Source organism: Lactuca sativa, chromosome 9 (genome assembly GCF_002870075.4).
Source record: "Lactuca sativa cultivar Salinas chromosome 9, Lsat_Salinas_v11, whole genome shotgun sequence".
In the NCBI taxonomy this organism is placed as follows: Eukaryota; Viridiplantae; Streptophyta; class Magnoliopsida; order Asterales; family Asteraceae; genus Lactuca; species Lactuca sativa.
In genome coordinates this window covers 6962829-6983496 of record NC_056631.2, presented here as the reverse complement: position 1 = coordinate 6983496, position 20668 = coordinate 6962829, and the positions used below count along the sequence as shown (strand labels likewise).

General features: G+C 35.7%; 2 protein-coding genes across 2 annotated transcripts; both read left to right on the top strand.

Annotated features, from left to right (window-relative positions):
• The first annotated feature begins 200 nt into the window (after window positions 1-200).
• LOC111886430 (autophagy-related protein 18g) lies at window positions 201-7187 on the top strand. Its single transcript, XM_023882677.3, has 8 exons — window positions 201-631; window positions 1654-2562; window positions 2649-2891; window positions 3613-4392; window positions 5582-5739; window positions 5844-5968; window positions 6065-6361; window positions 6836-7187. Exons 1-8 carry the CDS (start codon window positions 467-469, stop codon window positions 6838-6840), a joined length of 2682 nt encoding a protein of 893 aa, XP_023738445.1. The 5' UTR covers window positions 201-466; the 3' UTR covers window positions 6841-7187.
• A 10508-nt stretch (window positions 7188-17695) lies between these two features.
• LOC111886455 (receptor-like protein 35) lies at window positions 17696-19972 on the top strand. Its single transcript, XM_023882702.3, has one exon. The coding sequence runs from the start codon at window positions 18147-18149 to the stop codon at window positions 19341-19343; it is 1197 nt and encodes a 398-aa protein (XP_023738470.1). The 5' UTR covers window positions 17696-18146; the 3' UTR covers window positions 19344-19972.
• The last annotated feature ends 696 nt before the right edge of the window (window positions 19973-20668 follow it).

Genomic DNA, 20668 nt, shown 5'->3' with positions numbered 1-20668 from the left:
TCCATTTTAACATCCAACAAGCTAATAAATATTTTTATTGAAAAAAATATAAATAAACAATTTCAAACACCCCAAATGTTAAAACTTATAGCTTTTTTTAGAGAATTTTAAATGTCGTAATCTTTTGTGTATTTTTTTACGAGCAAATAATATTTGTGGGTAGATTCACTCGTTCACCTATTTAAAATGGAAGTAATCTGACCTTGGGAGAAATCAACTCAACAACAGGAGGCTTTTGAGGAACACAAAATTTTGGGAAATCTTCAATCAAATCTTCAAGTCAAACCTAAACCAAGAACACACTTGCGATTACTTCCACGACACAAAAATCAATTCGATTACGCTCTCGGATGATCATAGTTGATAGGCTAGAGGCGTCAGCTACGGCGGTGGTGGCGGTGGAGGACGGTGACGGAATTTTTTTCACTGCTGAGTCGGTGGTGGTTGGGAGAGGTTCAGGTGAGGGATGAAGAAAGGCAAAGGAAAGAATACCGGATTGTTGCCTAATTCTTTGAAGATTATATCTTCTTGTATTAAGACTGTGTCTACTAATGCTAGCACCGTCGTTCGTTCCGCCGGTGCTTCCGTCGCGGCTTCGATTGCAGCTTCCGGAGACGATCAGAGAGATCAGGTGTTTGTTTTTCTGATCGACGTTATATACTTTTTACTATATATGTTAATTAATTGTCTGTTGAGTATTTTTGGCTGTACGATTAGAATAATCACGCTGGATGATATCAACTGGAATACCTCTTAGCATCGGCGTGTTTGTTAATTACAAATCTGTGCAATCATGAGCTAATTTGTTAATTTACAAGTCCATGTGATGTTGTTCAAGCATAATAGGGGTGGAAGGCTATTGGAGTCTGGACAATATTTGTTTATAAGTAATATTAATCCATGAATGTAAGATGCAAAGCTAAATAGAAATATGCACCATGGGAGCTGATGTATGACAATATGAAAAAATTCCTTGATTCCTTCTATGTCCGCTAAGTATCTGCTGAGTATCTTTGGTTGTATGACTAAAGTAAGTATGCTGGATAAGATCCAGCGAAATAGCTCTTAGCAATTGTCATGTTTGTTTATTACAATATTGTGTAATTATGATTCATCGGCTGATTTGAGAACTTAAAAAAGTTCATATGACGTTATTTGTGCTTAATAGGACAATGGATTGTGCTACTATGTCTTCAACTTTTATAAGTACATAATTCCATGAATGCATGATGCGAAGATAAATGGACTTGTACATCGTGATTGTTGATATATGATTCCTTTTTGGTTGTACACTTGTATTATTGAAGTAAGTATACTGGATCAGATTAAATGATTATCATTATGTTTGTTAATTACAACTCTCTGCAGTCATGAGCAGATATGAAAACTTATAATTCATGTCATGTGTTGGTGCATAATAAGGCACCATAAATGATCTAGTATGTCTTGGAATTTGGATAATATATGTTTGTAGGTATAAGAATTCATAAATGCATGATACAAAGATAAATGGAGTTATTGATCATGGGTGGTATTATCATATGTTAATTACCTGTCTGCTGATTATTTTTGGTTCTCCTTTTTATTCTCAAATATTTCTACTGCCACATTCTTCAAGAACCCCTATCTTAAATTTTTTTTGATGGTAACCAGGTAACATGGGCTGGCTTCGACAGATTAGAAGTTGGCTCCACTTCCTTCAGACATGTTCTATTGCTTGGTTATCAGACTGGTTTTCAAGTGATTGATGTGGAGGATGCATCTGATTTTACTGAGCTTGTTTCAAAGCGTGATGGCCCTGTCACTTTCCTACAGTTGCTGCATATTCCTGCAAACCCTGATGGCAATGAGAAGTTCCTACCATTACATCCGTTGCTAATAGTGGTTGCAGGTGATGAAGCCACCAGGCCCACACCCTCCATGGGTCAAAACCGAAGCTATTTGAGTCCACCTGGCAGGGATGGTTCAGTTGTGTCTCATCATCAGTCAGGAACCTCTGTGGGTTCTACTGCAGTGCGGTTTTATTCCCTTCAGTCCAACTGTTACGTGAAGGTTCTCAGGTTCAGGTCAACTGTTTTTATGGTCAGATGTAGTCCTCTGATAGTAGCTGTGGGTCTTGAAAAAGAGATACACTGTATAGATGCAGTCACACTTGAGAATAAGTTCACTGTTCCAACCTATCCAGTTCCTCAATTTGGAGGACAAGGAATGGTTGGAGTTGGGGTTAACATTGGGTATGGTCCATTGGCTGTGGGTCCACGGTGGTTAGCTTATGCTTCAAACAAACTGCTTGTATCAAACACAGGTCACTTAAGCCCGAAGAACCTTACTCCTGGTATTAGCCCATCCACCTCACCAAGCAATGGTTCATTGGTGGCTCGTTATGCAATGGAATCAAGCAAACAATTGGCTGCTGGAATTATCACCCTCGGTGACAAAGGCTATAAAACCTTCTCTAAATACTATCCAGAGATGCTCCAAGATCGTCCTGGTTCTCCTATGACATCAAATCCAGGCTGGAAAGTCATGAATGCTTCTTCAGAAGTAGATAATGCGGGAATGGTCAGTTCTACTGGCTTTTTTTAGCAAGGATTTAATTGATCTTTCCCTTGTGGATGAGAGATTCACTAATTATATATTTTCTGCAGGTCATCGTGAAGGATGTTATTTCAGAAGCTGTTATATCACAGTTTAGAGCTCATTCCAGTCCACTGTCTGCATTATGCTTTGATCCAAGTGGAACCCTTCTAGTTACAGCCTCAATACATGGCAATAATGTAAATATCTTCCGAATCATGCCTTGTACTCGAGGTGGTTCTAGCAATCAAACCCATGACTGGAGTTCCTCTCATGTGCTTCTTTACAAACTGCATCGTGGCATAACATCAGCTGTTAGTACACAATTCTTTTTCTATTTCTTTATGTAGAGGTGGCAATTTCGACTCATTTACCTATAAATGGGTAAAATGAAAAGGGAATGGGGTCACCCGAAGTGCGACCCGAAGTGCGACCACAAGCATACAACCTCATCAATCTCTTTTTTCAATTCGGGGCGTATTTGGTTTGTGGGTTCTGGTGGAATTGATGGAATTGGAATTTGAGATTCCATTCTATGGTGTGTTTGGTTGTCAACTGGATGGAATTTAATTCTGTCAAATTCCACATTTGACAGAATTCAATTCAATTCTCTCTTTTCTATTAATAGACCAAATACCCTCATTATTTGTATTGAAATAAAAAAAAAGTAAAAAATTAATTATTAGCGAATTTAAAATTTATTCAGTTCTTGCTATTGAATTCCATTCCATTTCCCGCCAACCAAATACATAACAGATTACAATTCCTTCATATTTCAATTCCTTTGATAGAATTCATTCTATCCAAAAACATTCTGCAAACCAAATGCCCCTTAAGTTTTTGTTATAATAATTTAGCTTTTGTAATCATGTCTAACAATATTTATAAAATTGGACAAAAAACATTTACTGGTCAACCCAACCTCACATTAATTTAAGAAAACCCGTTTTGCCACCTCTATAATTTTTTAGTATAAGACATGCCCTTGGTGGCACTCATTTGCTGACTTGATGCTTCATTTTATTTGTTTGACAGGTTATCCAAGACATAAGCTTTAGTCGCTACTGTCAGTGGATTTCTATTGTTTCATCCAAGGGTACATGTCATGTTTTTGCTCTATCACCCTTTGGTGGTGACACTAGCTATCGGAATCATGGATTCCAGAGTCGATCAGTCAATCCCGTTCGATCTCTTCCATGGTGGTCAACCCCGTCATTCGTCGTCATAGATGAGCAACCTTTACCACCTCCAGCTCCTCTTACCCTTTCCGTAGTTGGTAGGATCAAGAGTAATAGTTCTGGATTTCTCAATTCCGTCACCAATGCTGCTTCTTCTGTGGTCGGAAAGACGCAAATGCCCTCTGGTGCTGTTGCTTCTGTTTTCCACAATTCTATGGCTTACCGTAATCATGATGTTTCAAAAAACAGTAATTCCTTGGAATCTCTGTTGATTTATACTCCATCTGGATATGCAATTCAATATGAACTTCTGCCATCAATGGGGACCCAGATTGATGTTGGTTCAAGAACTCAGTATCAACTGGGCCAAGATGAGGAGTCAGGAGTGATATTTGAATCTCGTCAATGGTGGCAAGTTTGTAGGAGGTTGGATTCTCCAGAAAGGGAGGAATGCATTTCGGTTACTGGCCAAGGCTCTAAGACGTCATTTTACAACTCCAGAGGTAATGTCAGCATGGGTGGTCAAAATCTGGTCAAAAGTGATGCAGTGAAGCGAAATGATAGGGCACATTGGTTTCTGTCAAATGCGGAGGTCCAAATAAACTCTGGGAGATTACCAGTATGGCAAAATACCAAGGTATACATCTTAAACTCTTAGTACATGTGGAAAAATGGGTGGGTCGGGTAACATGTGAAAGCAGGTTCAAGCCAAAATGGGTAAACTTTTAGTTTGAGCTAAAACGGGTTGGGTCAGCCAGCAAATGCTTTTTGTCCATGTATTTAGTTTTATAGATAATTGAAATGATAAATGTTATTACAAGAACTATCTTTATCATAGGGTTATTTATTTCTAAGGAAAACCTGACATGGTGACCCTTTTTCCAGATAAGACCTAAAGTTATTTTTTTTTACAATTGAAACCAAAAGTCTGACCTAACCTTTTATTTTTTGACTTTTTAACTGGTTAAAAAAAATTAGGTCTTTCTGAAGAAGTGGCCAAAATATTATGTTTGTTATGCAAATAAGCATAAAATCTTGTTTGCATAAGCGACACAACAATTTGATCACTTTTTTGGAAAAGACCTTTTTTACCGGATGGAAACCTGTAAACTTTTGGTTTAAATTGTAAATAAAAAATAAAAAAAAATAGGCCTTGTCTGAAAAACAGGTCAAAATGTTAGTTAGTTAGTTAGTTTGTTTGTTTGTTTTTTAAAAATAACATTTATTATAAAAGTAATTAATCTATATTTTGTTCCTCGTTCTGGAAAAGTCGTTTTCCTTGAAAGCCATTTGAGAATTTAGATTTCCATAACTTTTCATAAAAGTCATCTTAGAATTCTCTTACCCTCTAAAAGTTCCATGAAAGTCATCTTAGATTTGTTGGCTTTCCATAAAATCTTCAATAAAAACCACCTAAGGGTGACTTTCTATAAAACCCATCAAAGACCTGTTAATTTTCCATAAAGTTATCCATGAAATTCATTTGAGATTTGTTAACCTTCCGGAAAAGTCATTATATAAAATCTGGAATAGCTTTCATGGAATTTAATTTTCGATAATGGATTTTCCGGGAAAAGGAGCAAAGAATAAGGGATTTCGTGACATTTCCCTTTTTTAAATGCATGTGGCAAATTTTGACCCTTTTTCTTTCTAGTGACTTTTTTTTTTTTTTTTTTAATTGTGACCCATTAGTGGTAGAATATAACCCAAGTCGACCCATTTACCTATACATGGGTTGAAATTGCTACATCTAAATATCTAATCTTAGCATACTTTTAGTTTGATGCTGCTCTATTTACGACTGATTTGTTGTGTTTTTTGTCCAGGTGCATTTTTATGCGATGAGATGTGTGAATGTGGAGGGATTTGGAGGTGGAGAGGCTCAGATTGAGAACATTCCGTGTTATGAAGTTGACATAAGAAGAAAGGATTTGTTACCAGTTTTGGAGCATTTCAATACCATCAAAGCAGGCTGGGATGACAGGTGATGATTGATTTTATTTATTTGGCTGGACACACGAGGGTTTTAGATATTGGATTAATAATAGTCAAATAAATTTCTTAAAACTGTATTGATTTGTTCCACAGAGTCTATTCTGCCCAAAAAAATCCGTCTTTGGAATCTGGTGAAGATAGAGAGAAGGCCAGTGATGAATCTGTCATCTGTCTTTCAAAGCCAGCATCGGTTAGCTCTACTGAAAGCTCGGATGGAGGTATAGAAGAACTTGTACCTGTATCAACATAAAATATAATCTAAATCAACCAATCTAATGTAATATTTTGGAACTTTTTATTTTTGTTTTTTTCAGGATCATCCCGAAGGATTGAGAATTTGCTTGATCTTGATCCAGTGAACAATGGCAATCGACCATTCTTAACATCCAACCATTTTGATATCAAGGAAGTAGCTAGTGTGTCTCCGGTTCAGAAAGAAGCGGTAGATTTTCAGGAGGGTTACTGTAAGGTGGTTGAACCGGGTGGTTGCAGTAAGCTAACCGCACCCATAATCGGTTATGGTCAAACTGATGGCGACGGGAGGGTCACCTCAGAGAATGAAGGGGAGGAGGATGAACTTCTTGGTGGCATGTTTGACCTTTCTGAAGAAGGTAACTAACTAACTACACATTTTGACTTTTCCATTCATATCTATTACTTTCCGGGCCAATTGGGGTTTTATATTTTACTCGAATGCTCCATGGGTAAAGTTCAAAAATAAAAACAAAAAATTGTGAAAATTTACCTGCCCACCCATTTTGCCACATATCATTTCTTCTTATAGTCGATTAGAGGTGGCAATTTCGTCCAATTGCCAAAAATGGACGTGTATTCAAATAGTTGCTACCTCTCTAATCACTTTATTTATAAAAAAATCAAGTTATTATTGTCATCATTTAGTTTTTGTAATCACATTAGTTATTCATAAAATTCAAAACAAACGAACAAAAAAGTATCGACTCGTTACCTGCTCTGTCTATTTTGCCGCTTTTTTATTATTGATTTTTGAAACCGGAAATGTTTAGTATGTTTGACTTTTGACTAAATAAGTTGACCTTTTTTTTTTATGTCAAATGGAACAACAGGTTGATACATTAGTTGCAAGATGCATCCGAATTCTTTGATGGCAGGGTTAGGGTGGGGTGATCTCTCGCTCTATATCTTTCTCAGTTCTCAACTTCTCATGTATATTTGTGAATAAATGACAAATTTTATGTTTTTTTTTAATTGTGGGTCTGGTATTGGGATTTGGGTCATAGGGGAACGACTTTGATTTCCTTCACTCCATCAACTCAACTTTCTCTGCTTAGTTTGTTTGCTGGACGTGATCAATGTGAAAGTTCTCTACAAATGTATAAAAATAAATCTGTATATTTTTTATTCAAACAGAAAAACAAAATAAATTCAAATTAAGAATATTCCATTTTTTTTTACTTACATAGTTGCAACATGTTTGTCTTTTAGCGCTGCGATCAAGTTATTTGAGCTCAAATCTCGTATGGCTCGAAATATGTAACTAATCAAGTTTGTGTTTATATTTGGGGTTATTTTGTTTTATTGAACACAATTTCTAAAGATATTTTCTAGTTACTCAAGTTTTTACATGTTTCATTTATTGAAATGGGCTATAGCTACACATGTTAGTCATGTGTTCATCGGTATATTTTTTTCACTGGAAAATCGTTGAGATATTGGTCATGTGAACATAATTATGATTTTGTATGACTCGACTAGTTTGTTGTCTTCTCAAGAGTGTATGGGTTATTGCTGTTATTTTGATACAAAATAATATTTTGTCCATAAAATAAAGAAAAACTTGATAATACGAGATGTGAGGACTGAGTGAGGACCCATGGGTTGGTTGACTAACCTAATCTTCAAAAGGAAAGGTCAAAAGGTAATCAGTCCAAAAAAGGGTAAATGTGCCATTTAATATATTTAATGGGTGCAAAAGGTATCATTAAATACTTTCAAATGGACAGGCTTCTCTTCAATCAATGCATGCATTAAAGAGCTCACAACAAAAGTTTTAAAGAGTTTATAAACTGGCGTATATCATTTTTATATCAGAAAATTAGTGTGGTTTGCTGGTTTTTATGGGTTCCGTCCATTGACTTATAATATTACAGGTTCGGTTTGTTTAGGCTTAGTTATATTGGATTTATCTTTTTCACTTTGCCCTTAATTTATATTTATCAGTCTGTAATTTGATAATTACAGATTGAGTCTCTGAAAAAAAAATTACCGCCTCGTTCTTGTGCTTTTAGTTTGTTTTGAATCAAGTCCCTTTCACAAACACCATTAATTTTTTCCGTTGCATGTGTAAAGTTATTATTTGGCCTTTAATTATGTATTTTTAACAATTTGTTATACTATTATCATCTAGAGTAAATTAGATGATTTGTTGCTTATACCATTTATTTATTTATTTATTATAGCCAAATGAGTGAAATGACCCACCATCTCAACGCCTCTTATCCTCTAAATATTATTATCGCTTTCAATGAAGTCAAGAACAAACTTCTTTTTTTTCTAGAAGCCATACCGTCGATGACACCACGCCCGATCTCTGGAGGCCTGTCGTAACCACCACCGGCCTTACCAATCATCTCACCGTACTCTTTCACATCCAATAACCTCCTCCTAGTTCCTCTCTTTTGTCATTGGAGACCGTTGTCGTTATAGGGTTCTATACCAATGTTCTATATCGATTTGCAAGTTTTCTATCTATTTTGATATTCAAGGTTCTACACCGAAGTTCTACGACAGATTTGGAGTTACAAGATTCTATGTTGGAAATCTCATATCTTTTAGATGTGTTTGATTCCTATATGTTATGATATCCAAAATTGGTTTTGGTAAGTTTTTGCATAATTTCGTGTTCGATATGGAAGCCTCCAATGTTGTGTTAATATCCAAGATGTTGTTTCATTTTTTCGGTTCATAGCCTCCGATATGGTGTTGTTAAAACATCCTAGATGTTGTGTTATACATTCTAGAAATTATCTCAGATATGGTTTTACTTTTCTGTAAACACACATGAATTATGGTGATTGAAAGTAAGGTCCAAAGCCTTCAATGTGGTGCTATCAAACATCCTATGTGGTTTTAATCTTCTGTAAGGTGACCGGGTGTAGGGAGTAGGATGGATGGGGATGAGACTGCTGAAGTATAAGTATTAACTCTTTACATAATGATTAAAAAACTATTTAAGAAAAATAAAAAAAATATAAGGGTAAAATGTTTATGTCACGTCTAGCAGTAGGGACGAAATGCACAACAAAATAAAGTTTAATAAAACGTATGAGTGAGAAAAAAAAAGTTAGTGACCAAACATGCAGATTGCCCAAACCATAAGGACCATCCGTGTAATTTATGAGAAATATAATTTATTGATAAGACAAATCAAATACTACGCAATGTATTTCCAACGAGAACGACGTTGGTGAATTGCTGAAAATACTCTAAGTATTGAAAATGGTAATGTACTTTGTGAACACGACGCGTAGGCAAAGGGATAAGTGACACGTGAGACAATATGTTGCTATATTTAAAGTGGTGATGTTTCACGTGACACGTACACATGTTAGACACGACACGTAAGTGATCGAGAGTCCACACCATTAAAAAGAGGATGTGGTGCGTCAACGTCGACATTAAACATGTTTAAACATAGGAGATTTGGGTGTTGTGATTTCTTTTCCACATATTCGACCTTCAAAGCTCCATATGGTGATTTGTAAGAGCTTGATGCAATAGGAGGAGCTACATGCGAAGGAAATAAAGAATCAAGCATCTATATCTTGAACTGGATGTAAATTCCTTATTCTTGCAAGTTTAAATGGATTTATGGTGAAATTAGAGAGGGTGAGGAATGACGAAAATCTAGCTCATATACTACGGAAATCTTGATGTTGGTAATATAGTGAGCAAAATAAAATTTTGGGTAGCTGTTGTATGTTAGAATCATGGTTAGATGATTGAAACCGAGAAAAAAAGGTTATGAACACTAATTTTGGAAAGTGGTGATATAATGAAACTGAAGTTATGTCTTGATCAATTAAGTTGTATAGATGATTTATACGCGGAGTATAATTATATTTGGTATAAAAAGTTGGTTATGTGATTAAGTCATGAATGAATGAATTATAAATTGAATTATGAGTTCCAATTAATGAAATAGGACTTAAAAGGAGATTAAGCTTATGTCTTAATGGATTAAGACACCAGGATAAGTAATCCATGGAGCTTAATGAGTTTAGCTACATAACTAAGTATTATGTATTAGATGGAAATGTTGAGTCAAACACATAATAGGGTGATACATTGAGTTATAATATTCAAGAATTATGTATTACTTTGACAACTATTGTAACATCAATAAAAATCATGAAAATTTTAGACTTTTAAAAACAACCCAAAAATAATAAATTGTTTACAACATAGTTTTCAAAACATGTTCCATATCAAAGTTTCCTAAAATCATAAATCCAAACACGAGGATGTGTACGGTCACACCTTCGCCTTCCCGCGATCGTCTGAAGTACCTGAAACATAACCAAAAACTGTAAGCCCAAAGCTTAGTGAGTTTCCCCCAAAGTACTAACACAACACAAAATCATAATAACACCAACAAACGGCATGCATATGGAGCCTTCAGTGTGACTACAACGCCCCATCTGATACGCTCACAAGACCTTCAGCATGAATGGTACGCTTCACCGGACCTTCCGCCTATCTGGAACGTCCTTCGGGCCTTCGGCCTGACTGGTACGCCCCTCTAGCCTGCAGTCTATACAGGACGCCTTGGGTCTCTCGCCCTTCAGCACACAGCAGGACCGCCTCAACCCAACACACCATCACATATCAACATATACCATATCAAACCCTAGCTAGCATATACATACAGTCATACAAATCTAACAGATCACTAAGCATAGCATCATCTTATATACTAGGATACAAATCTAATATATCACTACATCATACAATCATGTGATAAACCATGATAACAATCCAAATAGGCCGACCTTGGTGCCTTCGACCCAAAAGTACAGCGAGGAAAACTCACCTCGCAAATCCGTAAAGGTAGTACAAAAGAATGTCGCTCCGCGATTCCACTCTACATGTCACATATACATAGGGAGATACCTAAACCTTAGGCTTCATAAAAAATACCCAAAATGCCCTTAAGGTCAAATTAGGTCAAAAGTCAACGGAAAGTCAACCCACCTGAGTACGCTTAGCGTACTCAGCTCCTACGCCCTGCGTACTTAGCCCTTGACTAAAAACGAGCAGTTGACCACGTACGCCCAACGTACGCAGCGGTCATGCAAAAACATCCATTAAGTGCTTAATTTAACAAGTTCAACGTCCAAAATCCAGATCCAAGCCTAAAAAGGTGTTCCAAACCATAAAGTTTCCAACTTTATGATTATGCATGCCTTAATAAGTCCAAAAACCAAAACCCTAGTTTGTCTTAACCCCTTAAGACTCCTATAACTTGCATGCAAACACCAAATGAGTCAAGATAACATTTTTACGACTTAATGCACCTCAAATCTTTTGAAAGGACAACTCCTTTGATCTTAGAGTAGCTCATACTCATTAAGTCCAAGAAAAGGGACTAAAAACTCATAAAACTTCACATGGAAATATCTTAAGGAAATACAAGTCAAGATCAAAGCTTTATACTTTCTGAAGTCTCCCAAGGAGGCAAAAATCCCAGATCTACAAGCTTGCTTCTACACAAGGCTCCTCAATAAATCTTCTTTCTTCCTTTAACACACCAAGAACATACACTTAAGATCAAAACACACACTCAAGAGATTAGGGTTTGCAAAACGTTACAAGGGGAATGGAGGCTAGATAAGTGAGGGAAATGAGGTTATGAGGACGGTTATATAGGAGCTCAACCTTAAAATTTAGGGTTTCCAAAACTAGTGAGTACGCCCCGCGTACGCTGATGTACGCCTAGCGTATTAGGGCACACCCTAGTACGCTAAGCGTATGCACGCACACATGGCATACTCCCATTACTCCGAGATTACAATTTTGCCACTAGGGCTTCCAATGGACACTTCTTTCTACTCAGGGACCAAAACGCGATATGATAAGATTATAAGGTTGAATTTAGAAGTACCTGAACACCGGGAAGTTACAACTATTGGAGTTTCTGAAATGGGAGAAGTTGTGGGATTTCTAAAAGCTTGAATTCCTTATACATGAATCATAAACAAGTGAGTAACCATACTCATATTCTAGATTGTTTGATATCTAGTTATGTGGTGATTATCGTGTTAACATTTTTGGTGCTAGTGCAATATTGTAGTTTGTATGTAAAACTTTATGGTGAATATATATATATATATATATATATATATATATATATATATATATATATATTAACGTTGAAGGGTGTATATCCAAAGAGGTGTAATATACCATAGGGTGCTTATGGTATTATCTATGTATAAGATGCAAAAAAAATTAAATATCTCTTATGTATAATATGTTCTATGGTGTAATACATAATATCCATTTTTAGGGGTGTGCAAAAAAACCGCAAAACCGAAAAACCGAGCCGAACCGACCAATCTGAAACCGAAAAAACCATAACCGAAAAAAAACCATAACCGAAAAAACCGGATATCAACGGGTCGGTTTTTGGTTTTGATATTTAGGTATCCGCGGATACCCGAACCGAACCGTTCGATTATATATATATATATATATATATATATATATATATATATATATATATATATATATATATATATATATATATTAAAAAAATTATTATTTTATTACTATTGTTTTGATTGATTTACGAGTCCAATAACCTAAACAAAAATCCATATCGACAACTTCAATTTTGTAATTCTAAATTCATTTGATTTTCTTGTTATTTTTATTATTGTATTTATTATACAAATCATAATACTACATATATGATATTTGAACTTCATTATGTTTTTTTTAAACTCTTTGACTTACTGATTTTAAGAAAGAGATAACTAAAATGGAGTTTGTAGTTTCAATTGAAATTAATTTTTTATATTTTAACGGGTACCCGTGAACTGAACCGTGGTTACCCGATTTCATACGGTTCGGTTCGGTTAGGTTTTTTGTCAATACGGTTCGGTTTCGGTTAGTGCGCATGAGGTACCCACCCCGTGGTCACAATTCACAATTTTATTACTATCCGAACTGAACCGCCCCGTGAACACCCCTATCCATTTTATGATATTAACTCGTGAGAGTTCGATGTAACGTAAATGTTATATTGTGACTAATTTTGGTATATTAGTGAGCCTTATAACAATTGTCTTAAGGCAATATCCAATTCGATGTATTAATGTCATCAATGTTAATTAATATTAATACTGGATTGTTGAATATCCAATTCGATGTATTAATGTCATCAGTGTTAATTAATATTAATATTGGATTGTTGATTAATAGTTAGTGAAGTTATTTAATAACTTGGTGTAATAGATAGTTGCATCTAATTGATACTAGATAATTAAACGGTCGTGTTCGATAGACTAAGGCTTAATAGACCGTAGAATCTAACTGCGAGCAATACGATGAATAATTGTATTTATCGGATTGAAATATTGGAATTTTATGATGACTGATAGATTGGATATTAATATTTAGTATTGAGGCGGTAAAATGAGAGATGTGTAGGTGATTAACGGTGTAATATCCATTGCACGTGGCAACGAATATTTATTTGGTGATTAGTCGGTGCGATATCTAATCCAGGTGTCAACAGGATATTTATGAGGTGATTTGTTGGTGTAATATCCAATATAGGTGGCAACGGATAATCTATTAGATGATTTGTTAGTGTGATATCCAATGTAGGTGGCAGCATATATCCATTTGGTGATATGTCAATGCGATGTCCAATGCAGGTGAAAACATTTATCTATATGGTGATTTAACAATGGCAATGTACAATGCGGTGGTTACAGGTATCCAATTGGCATTGATGTTGGCATTATACTATTTAATCGTGGCATATGGGTAATTGGTAAGTCGAGTGCCTGGTGATAGTCGAGTATGTTAATTATAGAGTATGGGATACTTTGGTGGTAATACCCAACAAGTGTTATGGTGTAGTTGAATAAGCAGACTTGGTGAGACGAGACATAATACAAGTTTTATAAATCATCTACGCTTGAGAATATATTGATGTATTCATGAGGAATTTATATTTGTGAATATATATAATTCTAGTGATACTTTTAGTAGTAGTAATATAATGACGTTTAGGCACGTCAAGTAGAAGATATCTAGCGACAATGCTCAGTGAGTATGGTGTGTGTAAAACCCGGATCAGGTGCACATTATCTTTAAATATTGTGAAGTTAAAAGTTTCAATATTTTCCCTTCTCACGTGAGGAATGCCTTCTCACGTCGTGAGGAGCGATTCGGACCCGTGCATCATTTTAAGGTTCACGACGTGAGCAGTCTAGTGCTCACAACGCGAGGGCTGTTGATGACCAAAAACTCTAAGTTTTCGGTATTTAATGGAATGAGAGTGCTAGGGTTTCTCATCCTCAGCCTCATACACTCTCTAATCCTCCAGAAACCCTAATCTTACTCCTCCCTAAGATCCTTTGTCATTTGAGTTCACTTCTAGCTTGAAGAAGAAGAAAAAAGAAGAAGGAAATTCTCTAGTGGTGGTGTGGGCAAAGAATCATCATCGTCACCATATTTTCCTGCTTTTGGACCTTTGTAAGTATCAAAGGTTCCAACTTTATTGCTTATCATGGATAGATCTTGAGTTTTTCCATCTCATTGATGTTATTGCATGCTTGAGTGGAGTAAATCCATAAAATTCGCAACTTTATGAATTCTAAGAGTCCTTAGAGCATTATATTGTTCAGATCTAGAAGTTGGTATGGATTTGAGGCATGCATGAAAGATTGAAGCTCATTTCTTCCCTTTTTGACCTAGAAATGGATGATCATGTTTGGTGCATGCATGGCTATAAAGGAAACATTTTCATGGACCTTAGGGGTCCCTTTTAGCTTCTGGATGAAGTGGAATCGAAGACTTAATGGAATAAGGACTTAAAATGGTGACCCTTAGCCACAGACAACGCTCATGACGTGAGATGTAAGATCTCACGATGTGAGATTCGGAGCATCCCCGTCTTCTGTTAGAACCCTTGGAGCTCAAGACGTGAGAATGGGTGCTCACTTCGTGATGCCTGTTTCAGGTGGATTCTTTGACTGAGTTGACTAGTTTGGGTCGAGCCGAGTGGGAATCGGACCGGGTTCGCTGTCACGACGTGACTAGTGCTTGGCCATGATGTGAGGTGAGTTGACTTTGACCAAGTTTGACTTAAGGATATTTTGGCTAATTCATATTATGTTTGAGATTTGGGTCATTCTGATGATTAGGTGTCAGTTTGAGCTGAGATTCGGAGTCAGGACCTCATCAGCCAGTGTTTAGTTTCTGAGGTGAGTTTTCCTCCCTGTACTTGCGGGTCAAAGGCACCAAGGTCGGCCCATTGGATTAGATATCCTGCTATGTGTTAGTATGATATCGTGTTGTAGTGATCCGTTAGATCGGTATCCTGGTATATAGGATGATGCTATGCTTAGTGATTTGTAAGATATGTCTGATTGTCTGTTGACTGGTTATGTGAATGTTTATCTGTTATGTATATGTCGACATGTTGTGTGTGGTTGGGTTGAGGTGGACCAGTGTAGACTGAAGGCCAAGAGACCCAGGGCGTCCCAGATAGACTGTAGGCCTGAGAGGCGTACCAGTCAGGTCGAAGGCCCACAGAACAGTCCAGATAGGCTGAAGGCCCGATGAGGCGTTCCAGTCATGTTGAAGGTTCTATGAGTGTTCCAGATAGTCTGTAGGCCAGTACGGTGTTCCAGACAGGCTGAAGGCTCTGTATGCATGTTGTTTGTTATTGTACTTATGTTTATGTGGTGATACTTTGGTGGAACTCACTAAGCATTGACTTTGATCATAATTAATAAATAAATAATATTTTTAGAAACTCTAAAAGTAAGGGTAAAATAGTAAATTAACAATGATTTAACATACCAACTTGCACGATTGTTAAGTCTAGGGACCAAACCTGCATTAAAACTAAGCCAACATGACCATATCCATAATTATGAAAGTCATTGGACGGTATCCAAAAAAATCAAGATACTACAAATTTAGTCCATATAGTTTGTCGATTTCTATAGGTCCAGTCCGTGTGGTTTTAAAATTATAAATTTTGTCCAAATTTGGCTGTGGATTTGGTCCCTCCATTTAACACCATCAATTTGTGTCCATTAAATCTCTATTGTATGATCATTTTGCCCTTAATATAACATTGTCTATTTACTATTATAATATGTTTGTTGTAAGTGGCCCACCATCATCAAACCTTCTTCCACCCATGCTTTTTTGTTACGATAGATACCACTATTGTCGTGAACATCACCAACGCCACTACCCCTCCTCTGTCGTGACCATCCTGAGCCCATCCATTCCTCAGTAAAGCTTTGTGTGAAACCCATATCTCCATGTACACCAATAATTTTTAAAGGAACATCTAAATTAAAAACTACAACAAACATCTCCAATGAATTCAATCTGCAACCCACATCTCCGATAAATCTTGATCACCTTAAGATCAACAACACTGGTCTTGCTCTCAAGATCCCAAATCTTAATGTTTGACTCTATAGCAGAAAACAATCGGTACCAACTAGAGCTGAAGCAAAGAGCATGAATGATCATAATGGCATCTAGAGAGTAAAGTCTATTCCCATCATTCAAATCTCAAAGCAAAATCATCCCATCTTTTCTTCTACTAGCATATACATAACCATCAACCGTCATTGTGACAGCGTTACATAGCCTTTGTGTCCGACTAAAGTTGATTTGAGCTTGGAGTTAGTAAAATTCCATATCTTCAAAATTTTGTCCTAAGTGGTTGAGTCAACTCTCGTCTACAAAGTGTTATTGCTAAAACGAACACAACTAACCCAATGATTGTGAACATCGTCGTCTTGAATGGTGTATTTGCATTCACCGAGTGTGTTCCATAGCACGAACAATAATGCGGCGGAGAAAACATGTTTAATGTAGAGAGACTAAATCAACAACTAAACCTATTGAAAATGATGAAATTTGTAATTTTAAAACCATGTGGATTGGAACCAAAAAATCAGCAAATACCTTGACCAAATTTGTTGTTTTCTCTTAACTTTATTGTTTGTATGAAAAAACTAAAACCATAATGTACAATTATAAATGTTTAAGACTAAAACTAAATGCAATAACTAACAATGCTACTAACTTGTATATACATATGTGTATAACTTGTCAAATTGTTATTTGTCTTAATATTGATTAAATATGCGACATGTTTCGTATTCTGTTAAGTATTTTAAATATTCTATTATAAAAAGTTACTGACATTTATTATAGTAGATGGATAATAAAAGTGTTTGACTTATTATTCTCTTAATAATTAAAATTAATAAACAGGTAGATATGTACTAAAGGTTTTGATATTAAATAATTATTACCAAAGAGATACAAGTATACAACTGAAGTAGGATTAGAACTTTTAAAAAAAATGTAATATTTTCTTGGTGGATAAGATTTTATCTGCTGAATCTATTTATGAAAAAATTGTCTATATACGATTAACGTGCAAGTATATGTTTGATCAAATAATAAGTAAAAAGTAAAATCTAAAACAAGTGGGAAAATACAATGGAATATGGATGATTACAACGTGTGTGACAGCTGACGAGGCAAAAAAAAAAAAAAAAAACACACAAACGGCATCTGACCTGACAGCCGAACCTCCCACGTAGGCTCGGACAACCGTTGGTAGTTTCCCAAGCCTACCCAAATATAAACAAAAAAAAAATACTTTTAATTAATAAATTAATTAATGATTTCTACCGTAGAGCAGACACACATACACAAATAAACCAGCTTTTCAGGTATCATCACTTCTTTCACTACCATCATCTTACTCACTCTATAGAAATCGCCATTAAGCTCTCTTCCATATTCTCAAACAAGTACACTTCGAGTATCATCTTCCCTCTTCCTCTTTTAATTTTGCTGGTTTGATCTAATCGGTTGTATATTCTTTCTTATACCCAGTTTTGTGATTCTGAATATTGTGTTCCTAATCCGTTCTATTTTTGGGTTTGTGTTCTTAATTTAGAACTTTGTTGTTTTCTTCTGTGTTTGTTTTCGGTGTGTGTTATTTTTCTTTTCCTTTCTGAGTTTGAGTTTGTGTTCTTGATTTCAGTCTTTGTTGTTTTTATCTGGGCCTGTGCTGTTGTCTGTTGATTATAGTCTATTTCTAGGTGAATTTTTTGCATTCATTTATTTTTTATCATGAAGAACACAATGTTGGTGTTGGTTATGATTAACTTGTTGATTATTGTTCATGAAATTCGATTTTCTTTTGCAATTTTGGAACCTGTTGATTTTTTAGCCTTACAATCGATTAGAAAATCACTTGAAGACATGCCTGGTTCTAATTTCTTTTCTTCATGGGATTTCACCTCCGATCCCTGCAACTTTGCCGGCGTTTTCTGCGACGGTGACAGAGTTGTTGCTTTAAACCTCGGAGATCCACGCGCCGGTGCTCCTGGTCTCTCCGGCCGTCTTGATCCGGCTATCGGGAAGTTGACGAATCTCGCTGAGTTTACCGTTGTTCCTGGTCGTGTCATGGGTAAACTGCCGGCAACATTGTCAGAGTTGAAGAAGCTCCGGTTTTTAGGCATTAGTCGGAACTTTATCTCCGGTGAAATACCGGCGACTTTGGGTGAACTTCAAGGGCTACGAACACTTGATCTCAGTTACAATCAGCTCACCGGAAGTGTTCCTTGGGCCATCGGAAGTTTACCAACATTAGCTAACGTCGTTCTCTGTCACAACCATCTGTCCGGTTCAATACCTTCGTTTGTTTCTCAGACTCTAACCCGGTTAGACCTTAAACACAACAACCTCTCCGGTTCGATACCTCCCGGTTCACTCCCTTCGTCGTTAGAATACCTTTCTCTCTCCTGGAACAGTTTCTCCGGTCCGGTTGACCTTTTATTACCCCAACTAAACCGGTTGAACTTCCTAGATTTAAGCCTCAACCGGTTCACCGGTCAAATCCCCAGTTGTGTTTTCAGTTTCCCGATAACCAACCTCCAACTCGAGAGAAACCTTTTTTCCGGTCCGGTCCAGCCATTCAATGAGGTTGCAATCCCAACCGTTGATCTTAGCCACAACATGTTGTACGGACAAGTGTCTCCACTGTTCTCAACAGTTCAGAATCTTTACCTCAACAACAACCGGTTCACTGGATCTGTTCCGACGACTTTGATGGACCGGTTAATGGCTGGAAACGTACAGTTGTTGTACCTGCAGCACAACTTTTTGACGGGGGTGCCGATCAATCCGATGGCGGCGATTCCACTGAGCAGTTCAGTTTGTTTACAGTACAACTGCATGGTGCCGCCGGTTCAGACGCCGTGCCCGATCGAAGCCGGTACCCAGAAGACCCGACCCACATCACAATGCATGGAATGGAAAGGGTAAAACTGGAAATTGATCCTATACTCTACTTCTAATCAATCTCGTATAAAATAAACTATTATTAAACTAAAAGTATTTTTTTATTCATTTGTTTTTACATCCAATTTAATTGATTTTTTTTAAACGGGAATTATAAAGGTTTATCATTTATGTCAAGTCAAAATTATATATATTTTTCAAGTTATTTCATCGTTTTGCAATATAATAATGTATCGTTTTTGCCGTGAAATATAAATTTTAAATAAGTTGCAAATAAAATCCATATTTCGAAAAATTCCAGATATAAATATACGTCGGTTTTTGAAATATGGATTCCGTTTATAACTTATTTACAATTTATATCTTCTTGCGAACATATACATGATTGTATTAAACTTATATAGCAAAATGATGTTTTGAGCATACATATTTTGGATACGAGACTGGTTAAATAGATGTGTAAAAATATTATTTAAATGAATACATACAAGTTTTTTTTATAGTGATTGTTGATGGTTAATGTGTATGTTTTCACCGCTGATTGATTGTGGTATGTGATTAGGTACATAGTTAACCACGAAAAAAAACTTAGTTGTATCAATATTTTATACTATAGTGGTTAATGTTCATTTTGATTTGAGTACTAACAAAAATGCAACTATAGTGGTTGATGTTCAATGAAAATGAAACATTTTAAAAATATTATTTAAATGAATACATACAAGTTTTTTTTATAGTGATTGTTGATGGTTTCGGGCCTAATGTTTATGTTACTTTCTCAACGTTCTTGGTTATGTGTATGTTTTCACCGCTGATTGATTGTGGTATGTGATTAGGTACATAGTTAACATGAAAAAAAACTTAGTTGTATCAATATTTTATACTATAGTGGTTAATGTTCATTTTGATTTGAGTACTAACAAAAATGCAACTATAGTGGTTGATGTTCAATGAAAATGAAACATTTTAAAAACATTTAATAGAATATAATGATTGATATTATTAACAGCAAAAAAAATATATATATAATAAAATATAATGATTGAATTGATTATTAATATTTATCATTTTTCTAAAATTTGAGACGGTCTTATGGTTGCATAATAAAAGCATTTTTTCAAGAGCTTGAAATATGTAAACTTTTTCAATAATTGTTTGGGTCTTATTTGTTTTCGAACAATTAAACATTTACAATTTATTTAAACAATTCATAAAAATTAATTTGAAAAAGCTCTCCTGTAAAGGTTTTTTTTTTTTTTTTTTTTTCATTTAAATCTTTTTAATGAAAAAACTCAATATTATTAACAACAACAAAAAAAACATTTAATAGAATATAATGATTGAATTGA

Excerpts from the sequence above, each read along its gene's own strand:
- LOC111886455 (XM_023882702.3), top strand. The coding sequence starts at position 18,147 with ATGAAGAACACAATGTTGGTGTTGGTTATGATTAACTTGTTGATTATT.
- LOC111886430 (XM_023882677.3), top strand. The coding sequence starts at position 467 with ATGAAGAAAGGCAAAGGAAAGAATACCGGATTGTTGCCTAATTCTTTG. Across the intron at positions 632-1,653 it reads GAGACGATCAGAGAGATCAG|GTAACATGGGCTGGCTTCGA; the intron begins GTGTTTGTTTTT and ends GATGGTAACCAG. Across the intron at positions 4,393-5,581 it reads CAGTATGGCAAAATACCAAG|GTGCATTTTTATGCGATGAG; the intron begins GTATACATCTTA and ends TTTTTTGTCCAG.